This window comes from Pseudorasbora parva, chromosome 17, assembly GCF_024679245.1.
Source record: "Pseudorasbora parva isolate DD20220531a chromosome 17, ASM2467924v1, whole genome shotgun sequence".
Taxonomy (NCBI): Eukaryota; Metazoa; Chordata; class Actinopteri; order Cypriniformes; family Gobionidae; genus Pseudorasbora; species Pseudorasbora parva.
The window spans coordinates 5235075-5250969 of record NC_090188.1 but is presented as its reverse complement, the minus strand read 5'-3'; the positions used below and the strand labels follow the sequence as shown (position 1 = coordinate 5250969).

Sequence of the window (15895 nt, the reverse complement as noted above, 5' to 3'; positions counted from 1 at the left end):
TTTAGCCTCACTGCACTGGCTTCCAATCAAATTTAGAATAGATTTCGAAGTCCTTCTTATCACATATAAAGCTCTTAACGGACAAGGACCTAACTATATTGCCAGTTCTTTTGTTAATTATATTCCATCAAGAACCCTAAGATCATCCAGTGCAGGTTTATTGGAGGTTACCAGTTATCAACGAAGAAAAATCAGCGGTGCAGCTTTTGCTAATTAATTATGCGCCAAAACTATGGAACCCGCTACCATCAGATATTAGGAACGCTTGTACACTTAGTATTTTTAAAAGAAAACTAAAAATGTATCTTTTTATCTTGGCATTTCGTTAGAAAGGCCTACTCCAAATCATTCTTATAATCAATTATGACCTATTTCTTTTAGATTTTCTTGTCAGATGTTGTGTATTTTTTATCATATGTTTTGTATTTTATTCTGAATATTGCAATTGATCTTTTTTTTTTTGATGTATATGTTTTTTTGAACATGATTTTTATGTGAAGCACTTTGAACTGCATTATATGCCTGAAAAGTGCTATATAAATAAAGTTTATTGTTATTATTATTATTAATAAAGGGGAGGGGGTATTTCTTTCTTAATGAGCTTTAAATTAGAAATTATTTTCCAGAACAAATATTTTTTGTCACCTTTATTTAACCAGGAAAGTACTCGTTGAGATTAAAAATCTCTTTTTCTTTTTCATTTTTTGCAAAAATACTTGCATTTACTTCAAGCAAAATTGCTTATGATAATAAGGACTAATACGATTACAAACTTAAGTTTGTTATAAATGTATTTTAATTATTATTGTAATTCATTTAATAATAATAATAACTATAAGTTAAAATAAATTGTAACTAACACCTATATTTAATTAACCTAATAATTGAGGAAATTACATGTCATGTAATTTCCTCAATTATTAGGTTAATTAAATATAGGTGTGTGTGTGTGTGTGTGTGTGTGTGTGTGTGTGTGTGTGTGTGTGTGTGTGTGTGTGTGTGTGTGTGTGTGTGTGTGTGTGTGTGTGTGTTCACCCAAATGTGAAATATTTCATGTAGTGCCTTAATTAATATGCTTAATAATTAAAACTTTGGAAATATAGTATAACATTTTTTTTAAAAATTATTTTATAAAATAATTAAGACAACTTAAATTGGCTTAACTTTATTTATTTTTTGTCTCAATTTTTTTTTTTTTTTTTGTGTGTGACATTTTAACCGGAAAATAAGACAAAAAAATTACTAATAATATATATATATGCAATGCTGTATATTGATGTATTTATAAATGTAATTTAAGTTAAAGATAAAACTCATCTGGCCGTTCCAGGCCAAGTTTTCTAAAGATTTTTTGTCAAACAAATTTACATTGGCCAGTCAGCACAAGTCTCACTTAAAATGTCTGAATATCAAAGCAAGTGTCATCTACAAAACAATTTTCTCAGACCTAACTAACTTCCCATTTCTAATCCATTTCTGCAATAACTGTTCACCAGCTAGTCTTTTTGGGTGTGTTCACACCTGTCATGTTTGGTTTGATTAAAATTAATTCTAGTGTGATTGCTTCTGTTAGTGCGGTTAATTTGAAAAAAAAGTGTGAACGCTGCCATCCGAACTCTGGTGCGCACCAAACAAGCGGAACAAGAGCGCTGAAAAGATGAGTCTCGGTCTACTTCAAAACAAACTCTGGTGCGGTTTGACTGAAATATGAACACGGACCAAAGACAGGTAAACGAACCAAAAACAGGAAGATGCAAACCTAAAAAGGACAGAATGCTCAAGCACATCTGATTGGCTGGTTTTAATTGAATATATTTCATGACAGAACTTGTCAAACATCCTAAACAATACTATGTTCTGCATATGATGCTATTTTGAACAGCTGAGAACTTGTGAAGAGCTTATAAAATGTTTAAAGCAGTCAAAACAGCATCAGAAATCTCTCCGTCACACACACACAAAGATCTGCTGCGAGGAGACGCCATTCTGACGCCTGTCCTGAACTGTGATGTGCAACATTGCGACTATGATGAAAAAAACAGGTGTGCTTGATCATTTTGTCTTTTTTAGAGTAGAAACCTAGTTATTCGTTTGTTTAGATGCATTTGATGTGTTGCGTTCATATTTCAGTCGAACTGCACCAGAGTTCGTTTGGAAACGGAGTGAGACCCATCTCTTTTCAGCAGTCTCTGTCCGCTTGTTTATTGCGCACCAGGGTTCAGATGGCAGTGTTCACACTTATTCAAATGAACCACACTTATAGGGTTAAGGGGGTCACACACCGGACCCGAAGCTCAGCGCCGCGTCTCAGGTATCTCATACCGGATATTATATACACGCAACCTCCAGAGTCGCTGCGGACAGGCGCCAAATGCCGCCACTGGTGTGCGTACACTCATTGAAAACAATGTGTTCGAATTTTAAAGACGTGGCATGGCTCTGAGCTTCGCGTCTAGTGTGGGACCCCCTTTAGTTCCCCCCAAAAAATTTACAATTATTTTATTAATTACTTACCCTAATGTCGTTCGACACCCGTAAGACGAACCTGACACCCGTTCATCTTCGGAACACAAATGAAGATATTTTTGTAGAAATCTGATGGCTCAGAAAGGCTTCCATTGACACCAATGTAATTTCCTCTCTTTTTGAAATTGGGATATCACTATTGCACATAAACTCTTCTTGTGGCTTCATAAAATGATTGTAGAGCCGCTGTAGTGAGATGGGCTTTGTAACGACGTCTTTAGTGCCTTTAAGGGTCTTGAGAGAGGAAATGACATTGGCTCAGAAAGGCCTTCATTGACACCATCGGATTTCAACACTAATATCTTCATCTGTGTCTAAAGATGAACGGAGGTCTTACGGGTGTCCAACGGCATTAGGGTAAGTAACTAATGTCAGAATTTTCATTTTTGGGTGAACTACCGTATTTTCCGGACTATAAGTCGCATCAGTCAAAAAATGCGTCATGAAGAGGAAAAACACAGTCACACTGGACTATAAATCGCATTAGGGCAGAGCGGGAGCCAAGTGTGAACCTTGTAAGGGACTGGCGAAAAGCAGAGGTTACTTTAACTGTAATGAAGAAAAAAAAGAAAGCTACTTGCGGACTGTAAGCAAGATGGCCGGAGCTGGAGGAACGAGTCCACAGACGCTTGAACTCTCTACCGGGAGATGCTCAGCCGCGCGAGACAAACCCAGTGTGAATCATTCTCCGCTGCATATTTTACTACATGCAGTTTGTAATTTGCAGAATAAGATTTTCTATATGGGGGCATTTTGTTTGTGTTCAGTCTTTCTAAGTTTTTGTCTTTAAGTTAAAGGTCCCGTTCTTCGCGATTCCATCTTTCAAACTTTAGTTAGTGTGAAATGTTGCTGTTAGAGCATAAATAATACCTGTAAAAAAATAAAGTTAAAAGTTCAATGACAAGCGAGATATTTTATTTAACAGAAGTTCCCTTTTAAAGCCTACAGCGAACGGCCGGTTTGGACTACAGCAGGAAGTGCAGGGATGTAATGATGTCACTAGAACCGTTTGTTGACTAACCCTCCGCCCACAAGAACACGCAAAATAGGGGGCGTGGTCTTGTTGCTCTCCCACGTGGAGAAGAGCGCGCATTCAGCGCTTGCATCTCCCCGTTATGGTAAGAGGCGGGACCTTTCCGGGCAAAGTCCGCAAAGCTGCTGTCCAATCACAACACGGGAAGCGCTGGCCCAATCAGAAATCATTACGTGTTTCTGAAGGAGGGACTTCATAGAACAAGGAAATCATCAGGCCGTTTTTAGGACAGAGAAATCTGCGGTGTGCAGATAAGTAAACTGTGTGAAAAATACTATGTTTTTTTAAACACGAAACATGAACTCATGTTATATTGCACACTGTAAACATAATCAAAGCTTCAAAAACACACGAAGAACGGGACCTTTAATATTTCAGTTAAGAGTTTTTTTCTGTTTTCAGTTTTTTTTTCTGGGGTAGGCTACAGGAGCAGCATAGAGCGCCCTCTCGCGCGCTATATATTTATTCTTGTCAGTCAGTATGAGTTAAATTTGATATATAAGTCACACCTGACTATAAGTCGCAGGACCAGCCAAACTATGAAAAAAAGTGCAACTTATAGTCCGGAAAAAACAGTAACTTTAATTTAAGAACGTTGTGCAAGTTTACTGCAACAATTTGTTTCCTGGCAGACCGTTTAAGAACAGCACACACGTCTCGCGGACATCCTGTAGAATTCAGCCAATCAGATGAAACTCCTGAAGTATTTCCAGATAAGTGTGCCATATACATAAGATGTTCAGCCAATGGTCCGTGGACGTGGTGTCTGAGGCTGAGACTAAACCACACTAACAGAGCAATCGCAGCAGTGTTTTTCTCTGAAATAATAACTAATGCAATGACAATCAGACATTTATTTTTAAGTGTGGCTATCTTCAGCATATAAATACTTCATGGTATCACTGTAGATATGATATCTCGGCATCCTTCAAAGTTTTCTACGAATATGTGCATGTGAAAAAGTTTGCTGATATACATTCAAGCAACCATGGGTAACAGATGAACTATAAATAATATAAGTAAACTTCCCCTTTGCCTTACCTTTGTGTATGTGTGCCATTGCCAGAGTGGCCACGTGATGCAAACAAGAGTTCCAGGCCATAAAAAACTCATCTTTGTTTTTCTCTATCTGTTTGAGGAAATAAAAGCATTGAATACAATTTGTTGCAAAACACAGCAAATAATATAGATGTCTCATTTTGCTTTTTTGTTCTCTAGAATATGTAGCATATCATGGCTGTGATATAGCAACTGTGTATGGGCCTCTTAAAAAAGGGAACTGCTCACTCTCACTCATATCTATGGCAAATCATCACCACTGTATAGGGGATCCTATATATGTTTTGTTAAACTAATGAAATCACAATCTGCTGAATGCCTGCAAATAAGTGTTGCCACATTTGCAAGTTGCTTACACACACACAAATCACAGTTCTAGTACAACTGAACTGAGACCAGCTCCTACAGGTAGTCTCGGGTTCATTATCCCAGTCCGGGTCCATATGACAGCTTTCACAAATTCTTCATACACACCACACCTTGTTTCAAACTAAACTTCCTGTATGGAAGCACCCTTAAACGGTCATGAAACCCCAAATGTACATTGCGCAGATAACTGAAAATAAAAATAGCACTTTTTATGTACATTAAAGTGGTTCGTTTTAGTGTTTAGTGTCATGCACCCCCCCACCCTCCCCACCCCCACCACACACACACACTTGAGATTTGTTCAGCTCTGAGGTGTGAACGACCAGGCTAGGAGGGGGTGTCTTATTCTGACTAATTTCTAGGCTACCAATTGGATGAAAAATTTCAGAAAGGTTTTTTTCTTTTTCTTTTTCCATATATTCACTTTGTCAACAACAAAACTGCAAACTACTAACTGTGTTAAACTGACGTGTGTCCTTGTTCAGAGCTTGTAAATGTAATGAAAATATTATTAGACCTTTTAAATATTCCTCTGCGTTTCTCCGTCACTCTTGAGAGTTTGTTGTCATATAGGGTTAGATTTTTTTTATTTTATTTCATCAACTCAACTCTGTTTTTGTGTGTGTGTGTGTGGGGGGGGGGGGGTCTCTCCGTGGTCATATTTTAATATTCATGTGTGTCTGTATAATGAGTGTGTTGCAGGTCTGTGTTATGTTGGTTGTTTTCTCCCCTTTCCCCACCTTTTACTCCCACTTTTCCACAGCTTTACATGCCCATGTCAGCTCTGAGGTGTGAATAGACAGGCTAAAACACAGGGGTTTCATGACACTTGCATATCTTTCTACTGGCACTTCAAATATTGTTACTTTAAAGCATTTCACAGCCACTCACAACTGTTACAGATCTCGTCACCCGCTCTGCCCTAAAACAAGCAGTGGTAAAACACACTTACCTTTGTGTAAAGTCGACTTGCTAGAGTGCGCTGTAACACCCTTTCCCTGTAGCTCACCGCTTTCAACAGGAACATTAGGTCTCCTACTTTGTCCACACTGAAGCCAAGAAAGCTAGATAAACAAGGAAATAGCCAAAAGAAATACAGATTAACTCAGTCAAACAAAGAGATACTGTATAAAATTACAGAACCATTATCAGAATCACCTCGAGACAAATAAAAGCAGATTTTATTCAGACTATGACGGACGACTGAAAATCTCGGCTTGGGTTAATATGTTATGAAGAGCAGGCCAGAAAACCATTTTACACCTATCAAATTTTCCTCTTAGGCAAAATTGCTAAATTGGTGACCTAATTGTGAGTGTAAACACAACCGAGGGTAGACAGGTTCCCTAGGGCTGAACCGTCTGTGTGTGGCTTTACTGGAGAAACTGATCTTACACACTGAGGCCAGCAGACAAATGCCTAATAATGAGCATGTCTGTCCGTCTATCCATCCGTCCATCCGTCCATCCATCCATCCATCCATCCATCCATCCATCCATCCATCCATCCATCCATCCATCACCTGGTTCTAAGGCAGTCTGATACTGAGCTGGTCCAGTTTCTAATCAGTCCCATCACCAGGTTGTTCCCCATCTGTTTGGTGTACTGGGTTAGCAGCTCTCGCACCACCACCTTCACATTCACAACAAAGGGTAAATTAACGGCTTTGATTCATAATACTGTAAAAAATAAATAAAAATAATTCACCCATGTGTCCCCGAGAAGTGTTTCCAAAACTCTTAATACTTACATCACAACAGATCATCAAAAGGGCACTTTTCTCAAACATTTCAGCATATTTTCAATTTTTAGTACAAAGCAAAAAATGACATCATTTTCACTACACAAAATAACTATTATATATATAAATGTTTCAGTAACTGCCTTTCATAAACCTCTTACTATGAAACTTTTGATATGCATCTGTTCTCATTCAGTTGAATACATTTGTCTATTATTTAATCCAACTGTTTCTCTCAGTGGCATGGCACATTTTTCTAAACACATGTCTTAACATTCACTAAACTGTAAGTTCAACGGTTTGCTGAAACATCAGAACTCTATTGAATGGCTGTAAAATGTACTTACTCACCCAAAACATTTAATTCATGCTTCAAAACATAGTTATTGTGTCAGTAAAATGGCCAAAGCCACCAAAATAAAAAGGTTTTTTTTTTTCATTGTGTGAGCCACACTGGTCAAAATCTTTAGATGTTTTTTTTCACAAATATTTAAAGGAAATATTTATTACATACAAATGCAATGTTTTTTAACTTTTTTTGTTGACACCAACTGCTTTCCATTCTATAATATAATGTCAGTTTTGTCTAGCTGAATGCTCTTGTGTATGCCAGTAGTAATAAAAAAGTACTGGGAAAAGTCAATAATGCATTATTTTTAATACATATAAATGTGTATTGATACAGTACACTTAGTTTTTTTAATGAAATGTTACATGTCAGCTTAAAATTCACTGTTATTTATTCATTTTTACACACTTTATTATTTATTTCTCTAACATACATATCTTCTTACATATCGTCCTATTGCTGTTCCATGACAAAAAAAGTCCGCTTACATGTAACACATTTCTACAAAAGTAAATGTACTGTATAAATACAAATGAGTCAGTACAAATGACTACTGATGTAGCTGCTGCTGTTCAGGGTTGTGGTGTTACTCCAATTTCAAAAATGGCGGTGGTGTGCTGGCAGCAAACTCCATTGCGACACATACATACTATATATTTATAAAACCAATCAGGCATAAGATTATGATGCTAATATTTCTAATATTGTGTTGTTCCTCCTTTTGCTGCCAGAACAGCCCTGACCCATTGACACCCCTGAAGGTGTGCTGTGGTATCTGGCACTAAGATGTTAGCAGCAGATCCTTTAAGTCCTGTAAGTTGTGAGGAGGGGCCTCCATGGATCATACTTGTTTGTTCAGCACATCCCACAGATGCTCGATTGGATTGAGATCTGGGGAATTTGGAGGCCAAGGCAACACCTCAAACTCATTGTGCTCCTCAAACCATTCCTGAAGCATTTGTGCTTTGTGTCAGGAGCATTATCCTGCTGGAAGAGCCACAGCCACCAGAATACCGTTTCCATGAAAGGCTGAACATGGTCTGCAACAACGCTTAGGTAGGTGGAGCGTGTCAAAGTAACATCCACATGATGGCAGGACCCAAGGTTTCCCAGCAGAACATTGCCCAAAGCATCACACTGCCTTCTTCCCATAGTGCATCCTGGTGCCATGTAAGCAACGCACAAAACTTGATTCATCAGACCAGGCCACCTATATTATGTGTGTGTTGCAATGAACAAATATTCCTAGTCATAAATATTTATGGAATATAACGTGTCTGACAGATTTTGATCACTGAATGGATCGTTTTGCATGTGATGGCTCACACACTGAAAGAATGTTTATAAGTTTTATAGAGTTTGACGGTTTCACTGAGAATCAGCAGTTTTAATCAAGCCATGTGCATTAGTCATTGTGCAAATTGTGGACATTTATTCTTGTGCCAATATTACTTCACACATGTGCCAAAACAAATGTAATTTGCCTAAATCAATAAGAAATTCTAATCTGATGTGAACAAGGAACTAATTGTTCAAAGATCTGAACTTATTGTTTTGAGAGAGAGTCTCATTCGAGAATTGAGCTAAAGCGACTGAGAAAAACTGAAGGGTAAATAAACTGTAAATAAACAGGTAAAACTTATTTAATTGGGCTTTTAACAGATGAATTAATGTCATTTCTTTGCAAGTGTGAAAAAAAGTAAGTTCAACGAATTGCATGCAATATAAATTAACGGTAATACATTTTCTTGTACTATACTGTATATGAAGTGTCTGCTAGACCTTTTAAGTACACTTATTTTCACAAGGGAAACTACACATTAGTCATTTGTCAAATTAAGACCCATGTAAATGTCTATTTTACACACTTTTCCACCATTTAGAGAAGTGGTTTACAGTAGAGACTGGCTGTAGTCTTTGTGCCTTGAGTCCTACTCATAGTAACTCCCCGGTCTGTCCTATATACAATACACTACTCCTCCCTGTCTTTAGCATGAAGGACTCTCCTAATGGTCAGAACTTCCCTTCAGTCATTAGCACTCCTCGAGGGATCCCACAATCAACACAACATCGCTCTCTAAACAGCACAAACTTAAACGCATGACTCCAGAGAGTCAATGACTCATTGTGTCATAATCATTGTGTATGTTTCTGCCCTACATATGCCAAAACCTAAAATAACCTCATGTATTCTCATGTGTCTTCATGTACAACTGCATACTGTAAAACAATCTTCTTAAAGTAACCAAATTGGACACACTCTTTTCAGGGCGCAGCCAAAACGTAACAGTGTGCCGGTCATGTGTATGAAATTTGGAGCTAAATGCTAATTTCCCTCATGACAGGTGACACTAAAATCTCTTAATAACTTCATTAGACTGAAGTGCTATGGAAAAGTCCCCACAAGCAATCTGAGAGTGGGAATGGCACATAAAAAGAGGGTTTTGGTTTAAGTGGCTGGCAGAGCCTCTCACGGTTCTTGTGACTTTAGTTTAATCAATCCCAGCATTTTCTCTCATGCCCCTATATGACCGTCAGCATTGGCTAATCATTTGTTGTTAGCCTAAAGCGTTTACTCAAATCAGAGTCCTTACAAACTTAGCCAACAACCTTTTGAAGTTTTCTTTGAAACAGCAAAATTGCAGCATTACTATATTAAAGTAATAGGCAAGAGGCTACATCTTAAAAACTGATTTTAGGTATACATCCATGTTTTCTATGATTCATGAAGTGTTCATATCATGAGACACTTATTTAATTTGCAACATAGAAAGAGTTTGATGTACTATGTGCTTTCAGGACTCAAAATATGCAGTCCAAAAGCGAAACTGTGTAAACTTCCTGTTTCAGATGCATACATTGACAAATGACCGCCCACATTTACACATCAACAACCTCCATTTGGTCATATTAATCCTAAATCCATGCATTTTTTACTTTTTAAAATGATCTCAACATTACAAGAGTGCTTTAAATAACAATCATCATTTACTCACCCTCATGTCTTTCCAAACCTATGATTTTCAGCCGAATGTCTCAAGACTCGTGTGATACAATAACTTTTGACGTCACTGGCTTAAAACCTATTCATATGTACTAGTATATGGTACTTTTTGTCATTTGTAACATATGAGGTTGAGCAAATGATTTAATAAAAATGATTGCTAACACTTTAGTTTAGGGTCCAATTCTCACTATGAACTAATTTCTTATTAGCATGCATATTACTAGGATATTGGCTGTTTATTAGTACTTATAAAGCACGTCGAGGGCTTGGAACCAGAGAGGCGTAAGTGGCATTTTGGGCGAAAATGAGTTCTATATATCAAATTAAAGGTCTTGATGAGCTTTATCTAGTTGTGCCAAAAAGACGCATCAGAAATCAACCTGTATTGAATAAAGCAACAAACCAACAAAGACCTAACACAAAAGTTTGAGCATTGTTTGGAGCCAGAGGGGCGTATGTCCACTTTTGCCCTTCTGGCTCTGAAAAATACAAGACGGCTGACACGAAAGAACAAACACAAGAGGTTAAGGAATTCTGGCTAAAGCTACATGAATTCGCCCGGCATTCAGGTCCCAAGAAGAAGGATGAGGGAAAAGAACAACTGTCCATTTGCGCCCATTTGGGCTCTGAAAAATACAAGAGCCTACAGTATTTTCAGAGCTAGAAGGGCATAAGTGGATGATGCCCCTAAACAGCACTAGCTAAAATGGCTGACACGAAAGAACAAACACAAGAGGTTAAGAAATTCTGGCTAAAGCTACATGAATTCGCCCGGCATTCAGGTCCCAAGAAGAAGGATGAGGGAAAAGAACAACTGTCCATTTGCGCCCATTTGGGCTCTGAAAAATACAAGAGCCTACAGTATTTTCAGAGCTAGAAGGGCATAAGTGGATGATGCCCCTAAACAGCACTAGCTAAAATGGCTGACACGAAAGAACAAACACAAGAGGTTAAGAAATTCTGGCTAAAGCTACATGAATTCGCCCGGCATTCAGGTCCCAAGAACGAGGATGAGGGAAAAGAACTGCCTCCTGTCGCTACAAATGCAATGAAAACAATATTTTAATATTATTGGGAGATGGGAGATGCAGCGAGGCAGAAAGACTTCATTGTCAAACATGTTGTCAAAAGAGAGTAAAGAAACAGGGAAACAATCTCAAAAATAAATCATACATTTGAGTATTATTTAACCTCAGAGGGAAGACAGATTAGGGTATGCAAGGACTTTTTTTTTTTGAAGACCCTTGATGTGTCAGAGAAATTAGCAAGGTCTGCAGGCGGCCATACCTCTAGTGAATTGGGAATTACCCCTCCAAGCAAGAAATGGGCTAGCCTGACAAGCCAGACCCACATCAAGATGTTTGGTCTGGAAACTCACCACTGACAGCTCAATCTGTGGGGCAGGATAAACGGTTTTCTTTCAAACTCCCTCTGCACGCGATAGGATAGCGCTACCACCAACCAGAGCAACGAAGGTGAAGCAGAGCTCGTTGATAGATTAAACATTCGCCGTATCCGGTCTGCAAAACTCAGAACACATCTTCCCTTCTTAAGAATGACTTCAGTGCCGTTCTTTGTTCTTTTCTCAGAGAAAAGCTTAACTCCAAGTCTTCCAGAGTCGCGGTCAAAGCTGATTCGAAAGACCGCCGTTCAACAGTTTCTGTGTTTACTAGTCGCACGCAAGCATATTTAATTGGGCTTTTAGGACAGATTAATGCCTTATTCTGCATGATCATATTCTACATCCCATAATCCTACCCAATACCTAAACTTAACAACTACCGCACTAGCTAATAATACACAGTAATTAGTAGTTTATTGAGGCAAAACTCATCATTTTCAATACTAAGATTGTTATTAAGTATTAAACTAGGGGGATGGTAATAAAAATAAATGGTAATAAAAAAACTATTGTGAATATTGTCACTGTGATTTCATCCTTAGTTTTGACTTTCTAGGGTTGAAATGACAACATCGTCGGCCTGTTTCCAAGGTTTCATTGCATGACTTTATTTTGGTACTGAAGGGGATAATCTAATTTCAGCAGAAAATACATGTCTTTAGGCCTCTGCGAGCTGTGAATGCAGACGTTGTGTGCGAGTCTCTATGCATGTTATGTGTGCATGTGTGTCGTCTTATGTGTCTATAATCGATGTGGTGCTAATAAGAACCGGCATAAAATGAATCACAAAGCTGACCTAATTACCACAGGAGTTATCTAATAACCAGCCCCTACACTAGACACACATTATTGCAGATTCAATCGTGTGTAAACGCATCAAAATGACCCCCTTTATTCTAAAGCCTTCATAATCCACTTAATTCAATTTAGTTTGTGAGACACATTTTATATTTTTAAAAGAATTGCTGCTTGTCTAATGTGCTGTTTCCCCTCCAAGCGGTCATCGTGTAGATATCTGTGTTTTCTGTTTACACTGTCTTGTTTGTCTGAACAGGGCTACTATATTAAGGGAATATCTCCAAAATAAGAAGGAAAACAAATAACAACCTTAAGGAAAAAGATGGTAATTGTGACCCTTGTGACCAAGTGTTTTGTCCCCAGTTTAATAAGGACATTGGTTGTGTGGGGTCATCTAGTTGAGCAGTGTTTATGAATACCTGAAGCATGACCATGTTGTCGCCCTCAAATGTGACAAAGACGTCGGAATCGCACTTCAGAGAAGGAATACGGTTTTCCATCATAAAACCCTGGGGGAAAAAAATCAACCACAGTTCATGTTTAAATGCGGCTACAGGAAATAAAGCAAATCAAAATGTGCACAGATGTTATGACATACACTTATGGACATTGTCTAAATAAAATATCACCCACTTAAAGTTGTATATAATCATTGGAGTTATACACTGCACTTTATCCAACCACTTTCAATGTTTTTACTCAAACTCATATAATTACCATAAAAGTGAACAGAAATTAAAAAAAACTTTGCAGTCACTTCTTTGAAATGGCTGAAACTAATTAAGTTTTCCATTTTCAGGGTTTGGTTTTCATTGGTGAAACAGCAAAAACAGACAAAATTGTGTCTAAAATGCAAGTAATTTAATATTAATATTAATACTTATTGCTAATTAAATCGGGCTGACATAAAAACAGTAATCCTGTGCGGTGACATTGATTTGTTTAAAGGGGGGGTGAAACACTCAGTTTCAGTCACTCTCATGTCAATCTTGAGTACCTATAGAGTAGTATTGCATCCTTCATATCTCCGAAAAGTCTTTAGTTTTATTGTATTTATAAAAGAAATATGGGCTGTACCGAGTCTTTCCGGAAAAAAAACGAGCGCCTGGAGGCGTATCGTGTGGGCGGAGCTAAAGAATGACGATCGCGAACAAAGCGGTGACGTCCTCAAGCGTGGAGAAACCCTTGCTATCGATCTCAGCTAATAGATATGATCCAGAATCTAGATTCGGAGGCTGAAATAGAAACAGCAACAGCAGGATTTGTCTGTACTCTCAGTTTTTGAGGACATGATTCGATTTATGGACTATTGTATGCGACTAAACCTTAGCAGTAGCAAGCAAAACGGTTTTGCACGTCAGACTAGTGTAACGTTATACATAGAACAGCAATGAAGTCTGTTAGCGCATTTGAATGACGAAGCACGCGATCGTGTCGTTTACTGATGTTTACTCACGCAACGATAAGCAACAGCACAGACATTTGAAGCAGTTTTACTCACCGGCTGCTTCCAAAGCAGGACCGAACCTTTATAGCTGGGACGGCTCCGTCAAAAACACACTTCTTGGAGTGTGGAGATCCACTTTGCGATGCGACTGAAGCATTTCTGCGTTCAAATCGGGTCAAATGCAGCGCTGCCTTCCCGGAATGCTGTGCTGAAGCGTTGAAGTCGCTTAATGTCAAAGTGGAGGAATGAAGTGGAGCGCGGCGCGGACTATAACCGACATTAGTGTTCACGGACGACTGGATCTGCACCTGAGAGCAGTGTTCACGGCCGTGCATTTCCTCTCTCGCTCGAGTCGCACGCGCGCGCACCCTACCGGGAGAAGAGCCCGTACGGCCCATACAAGGACCTTCCGATCTATTAACGTCAAGCCGACCCATACTCGAAAAAAAACTCTCTGAAACTTGTGAGATACCGGAAGGAGTATTTTTAACACAGAAATACTCCATCAAACGTCCAACATTAGTTTTTGAAACTTTGTCTATGTTTAGGATGGGAATCCAAGTCTTTAACAGTGTAAAAAGCTCAATATGCATGAAACAGCATTTCACCCCCCCTTTAACTACTCTATATCTTGGGTTAAAGGGGACCTATTTACAAGATGTAATTTAGTGTAAGTCTCAGGTGTCCCCAGAATTTGTCTGTGAAGTCTCAGCTCAAAATATCCCACCGATCATTAATTATACCATGTTGTAAATGCCCATGTTTGAGTGGGTGGAAAAACTTAGTTTTTGTACATGTGTCTTTAAATGCAAATGAGCTGATGCTCCCCGCCCCCTTTTCAGAAGAGGGCGGAGCCTTTACAGCTCGTGCCTTGGATACTCTGCCAAACTCTGATACATCGCGGTCAGACTCATGTGACATTGCAGTTTGTCATCATCATGAAAGTTTATTATCTGCAGGCTTTTTAAAGCCATATCAATCTAAACTTCTGATATATGGTTTTCTGAGCAAACACATCCAAAGGACGCGCAAAGAAAGCTGGATGTCAGATGGTGCATCCCGTGAGTATTAAACTAAATTCTCTTTCATGTCTTATTGCGCTTAAACTGTCAAAAACACACAAAGTTCACATAAACACAGTCGGTTTTGTCTGTGAACGCAAACAGCAGTGAAACCGCGTATATTAGATCCGTGTTTTGAAAGCAGCGTAATACAGTACCTACTGCTATATATATGCTGTTAAAATAAATCCCCCAAAAAAACAGCAAATCACTTGACTGAATAGCTTGACTTTAGTAGCTTTAATAAGAATACATTTCAGAGTTTATGCTATTAGGGCGGAGTCTGTTTGCGGTTGTGGGCGGGGCCTACTCATGTGACATCACATTGCGTAAAAAGAAACTGCAAACTAGGGCTGTGCAATTTATCAAAATTATTGAAATATCGCAGATGTACATATCGCAATATGCATATTGCAACGACAAGCAATATCTGAATGATTTTAATAGGCTGCTTCGACATTTTAGGTCAACGCATATAGCAGAGAATAGACTGGGCACACGACTGTTACCGATGTGGCTTGCTTGACAAGTTATAAACGCGTAAAAGAGTTATTAAACGCAATAACTTGCGAAACAACTCCTTGCAGTCTCCCTGTCTGCTGTCTGACACACACCGAAACGTGCGCACAAGTCGCCGCTCGGAAAGTGTATGATCCCTTCAGTTCTGTTTCGTGTCTTGTTACACACTCAAACTGTCAAATACACACACTGTGTAACATACAGTTATATCAAAATGGCTGTCTTGATATGTTTTTTAGTTCTTATTTTTAATAACAAAGATAAATTAAAATAACACAACCGTCCACCCCTAGTTCAGGTGTCTTTGTTTACCTGGATGTTCTTGATGTGAAGTTTTAGGTAGAAATAACTATATTCAACCAAGTCAAGCAAAGAGTTTTTGGTATTTATATATTTGCATTACATTTTTTGTTTGTTTACATTGATGTTAAAATTATATTGTCAGATTTGTGACATACATTTTTGCTAAAACACTGCTGTTCACTTTCAGAAGTTGTAGTGATGCTTCCTTTCCCCAGAAAGAATGTAAAACACATAAATGGTATCATTCTTAGTTTTTAAATAATTGAAAAAATATATAATTT

At 38.3% G+C, this 15895-nt stretch overlaps 1 protein-coding gene across 2 annotated transcripts in view; it reads right to left on the bottom strand.

The window, feature by feature from the left end:
- acoxl (acyl-CoA oxidase-like) overlaps positions 1 to 15895 on the bottom strand; it is a 73884-nt gene that overhangs the window by 34973 nt on the left and 23016 nt on the right. For both annotated transcript variants that reach the window (XM_067421949.1, XM_067421950.1), the window contains exons 13-16: positions 12704 to 12793; positions 6510 to 6619; positions 5940 to 6051; positions 4601 to 4688 (exon numbers count right to left, since the gene is read on the bottom strand). In XM_067421949.1, the coding sequence (XP_067278050.1) occupies positions 4601 to 4688; positions 5940 to 6051; positions 6510 to 6619; positions 12704 to 12793 (400 nt within the window). The remainder of the gene's footprint in view (positions 1 to 4600; positions 4689 to 5939; positions 6052 to 6509; positions 6620 to 12703; positions 12794 to 15895) is intronic.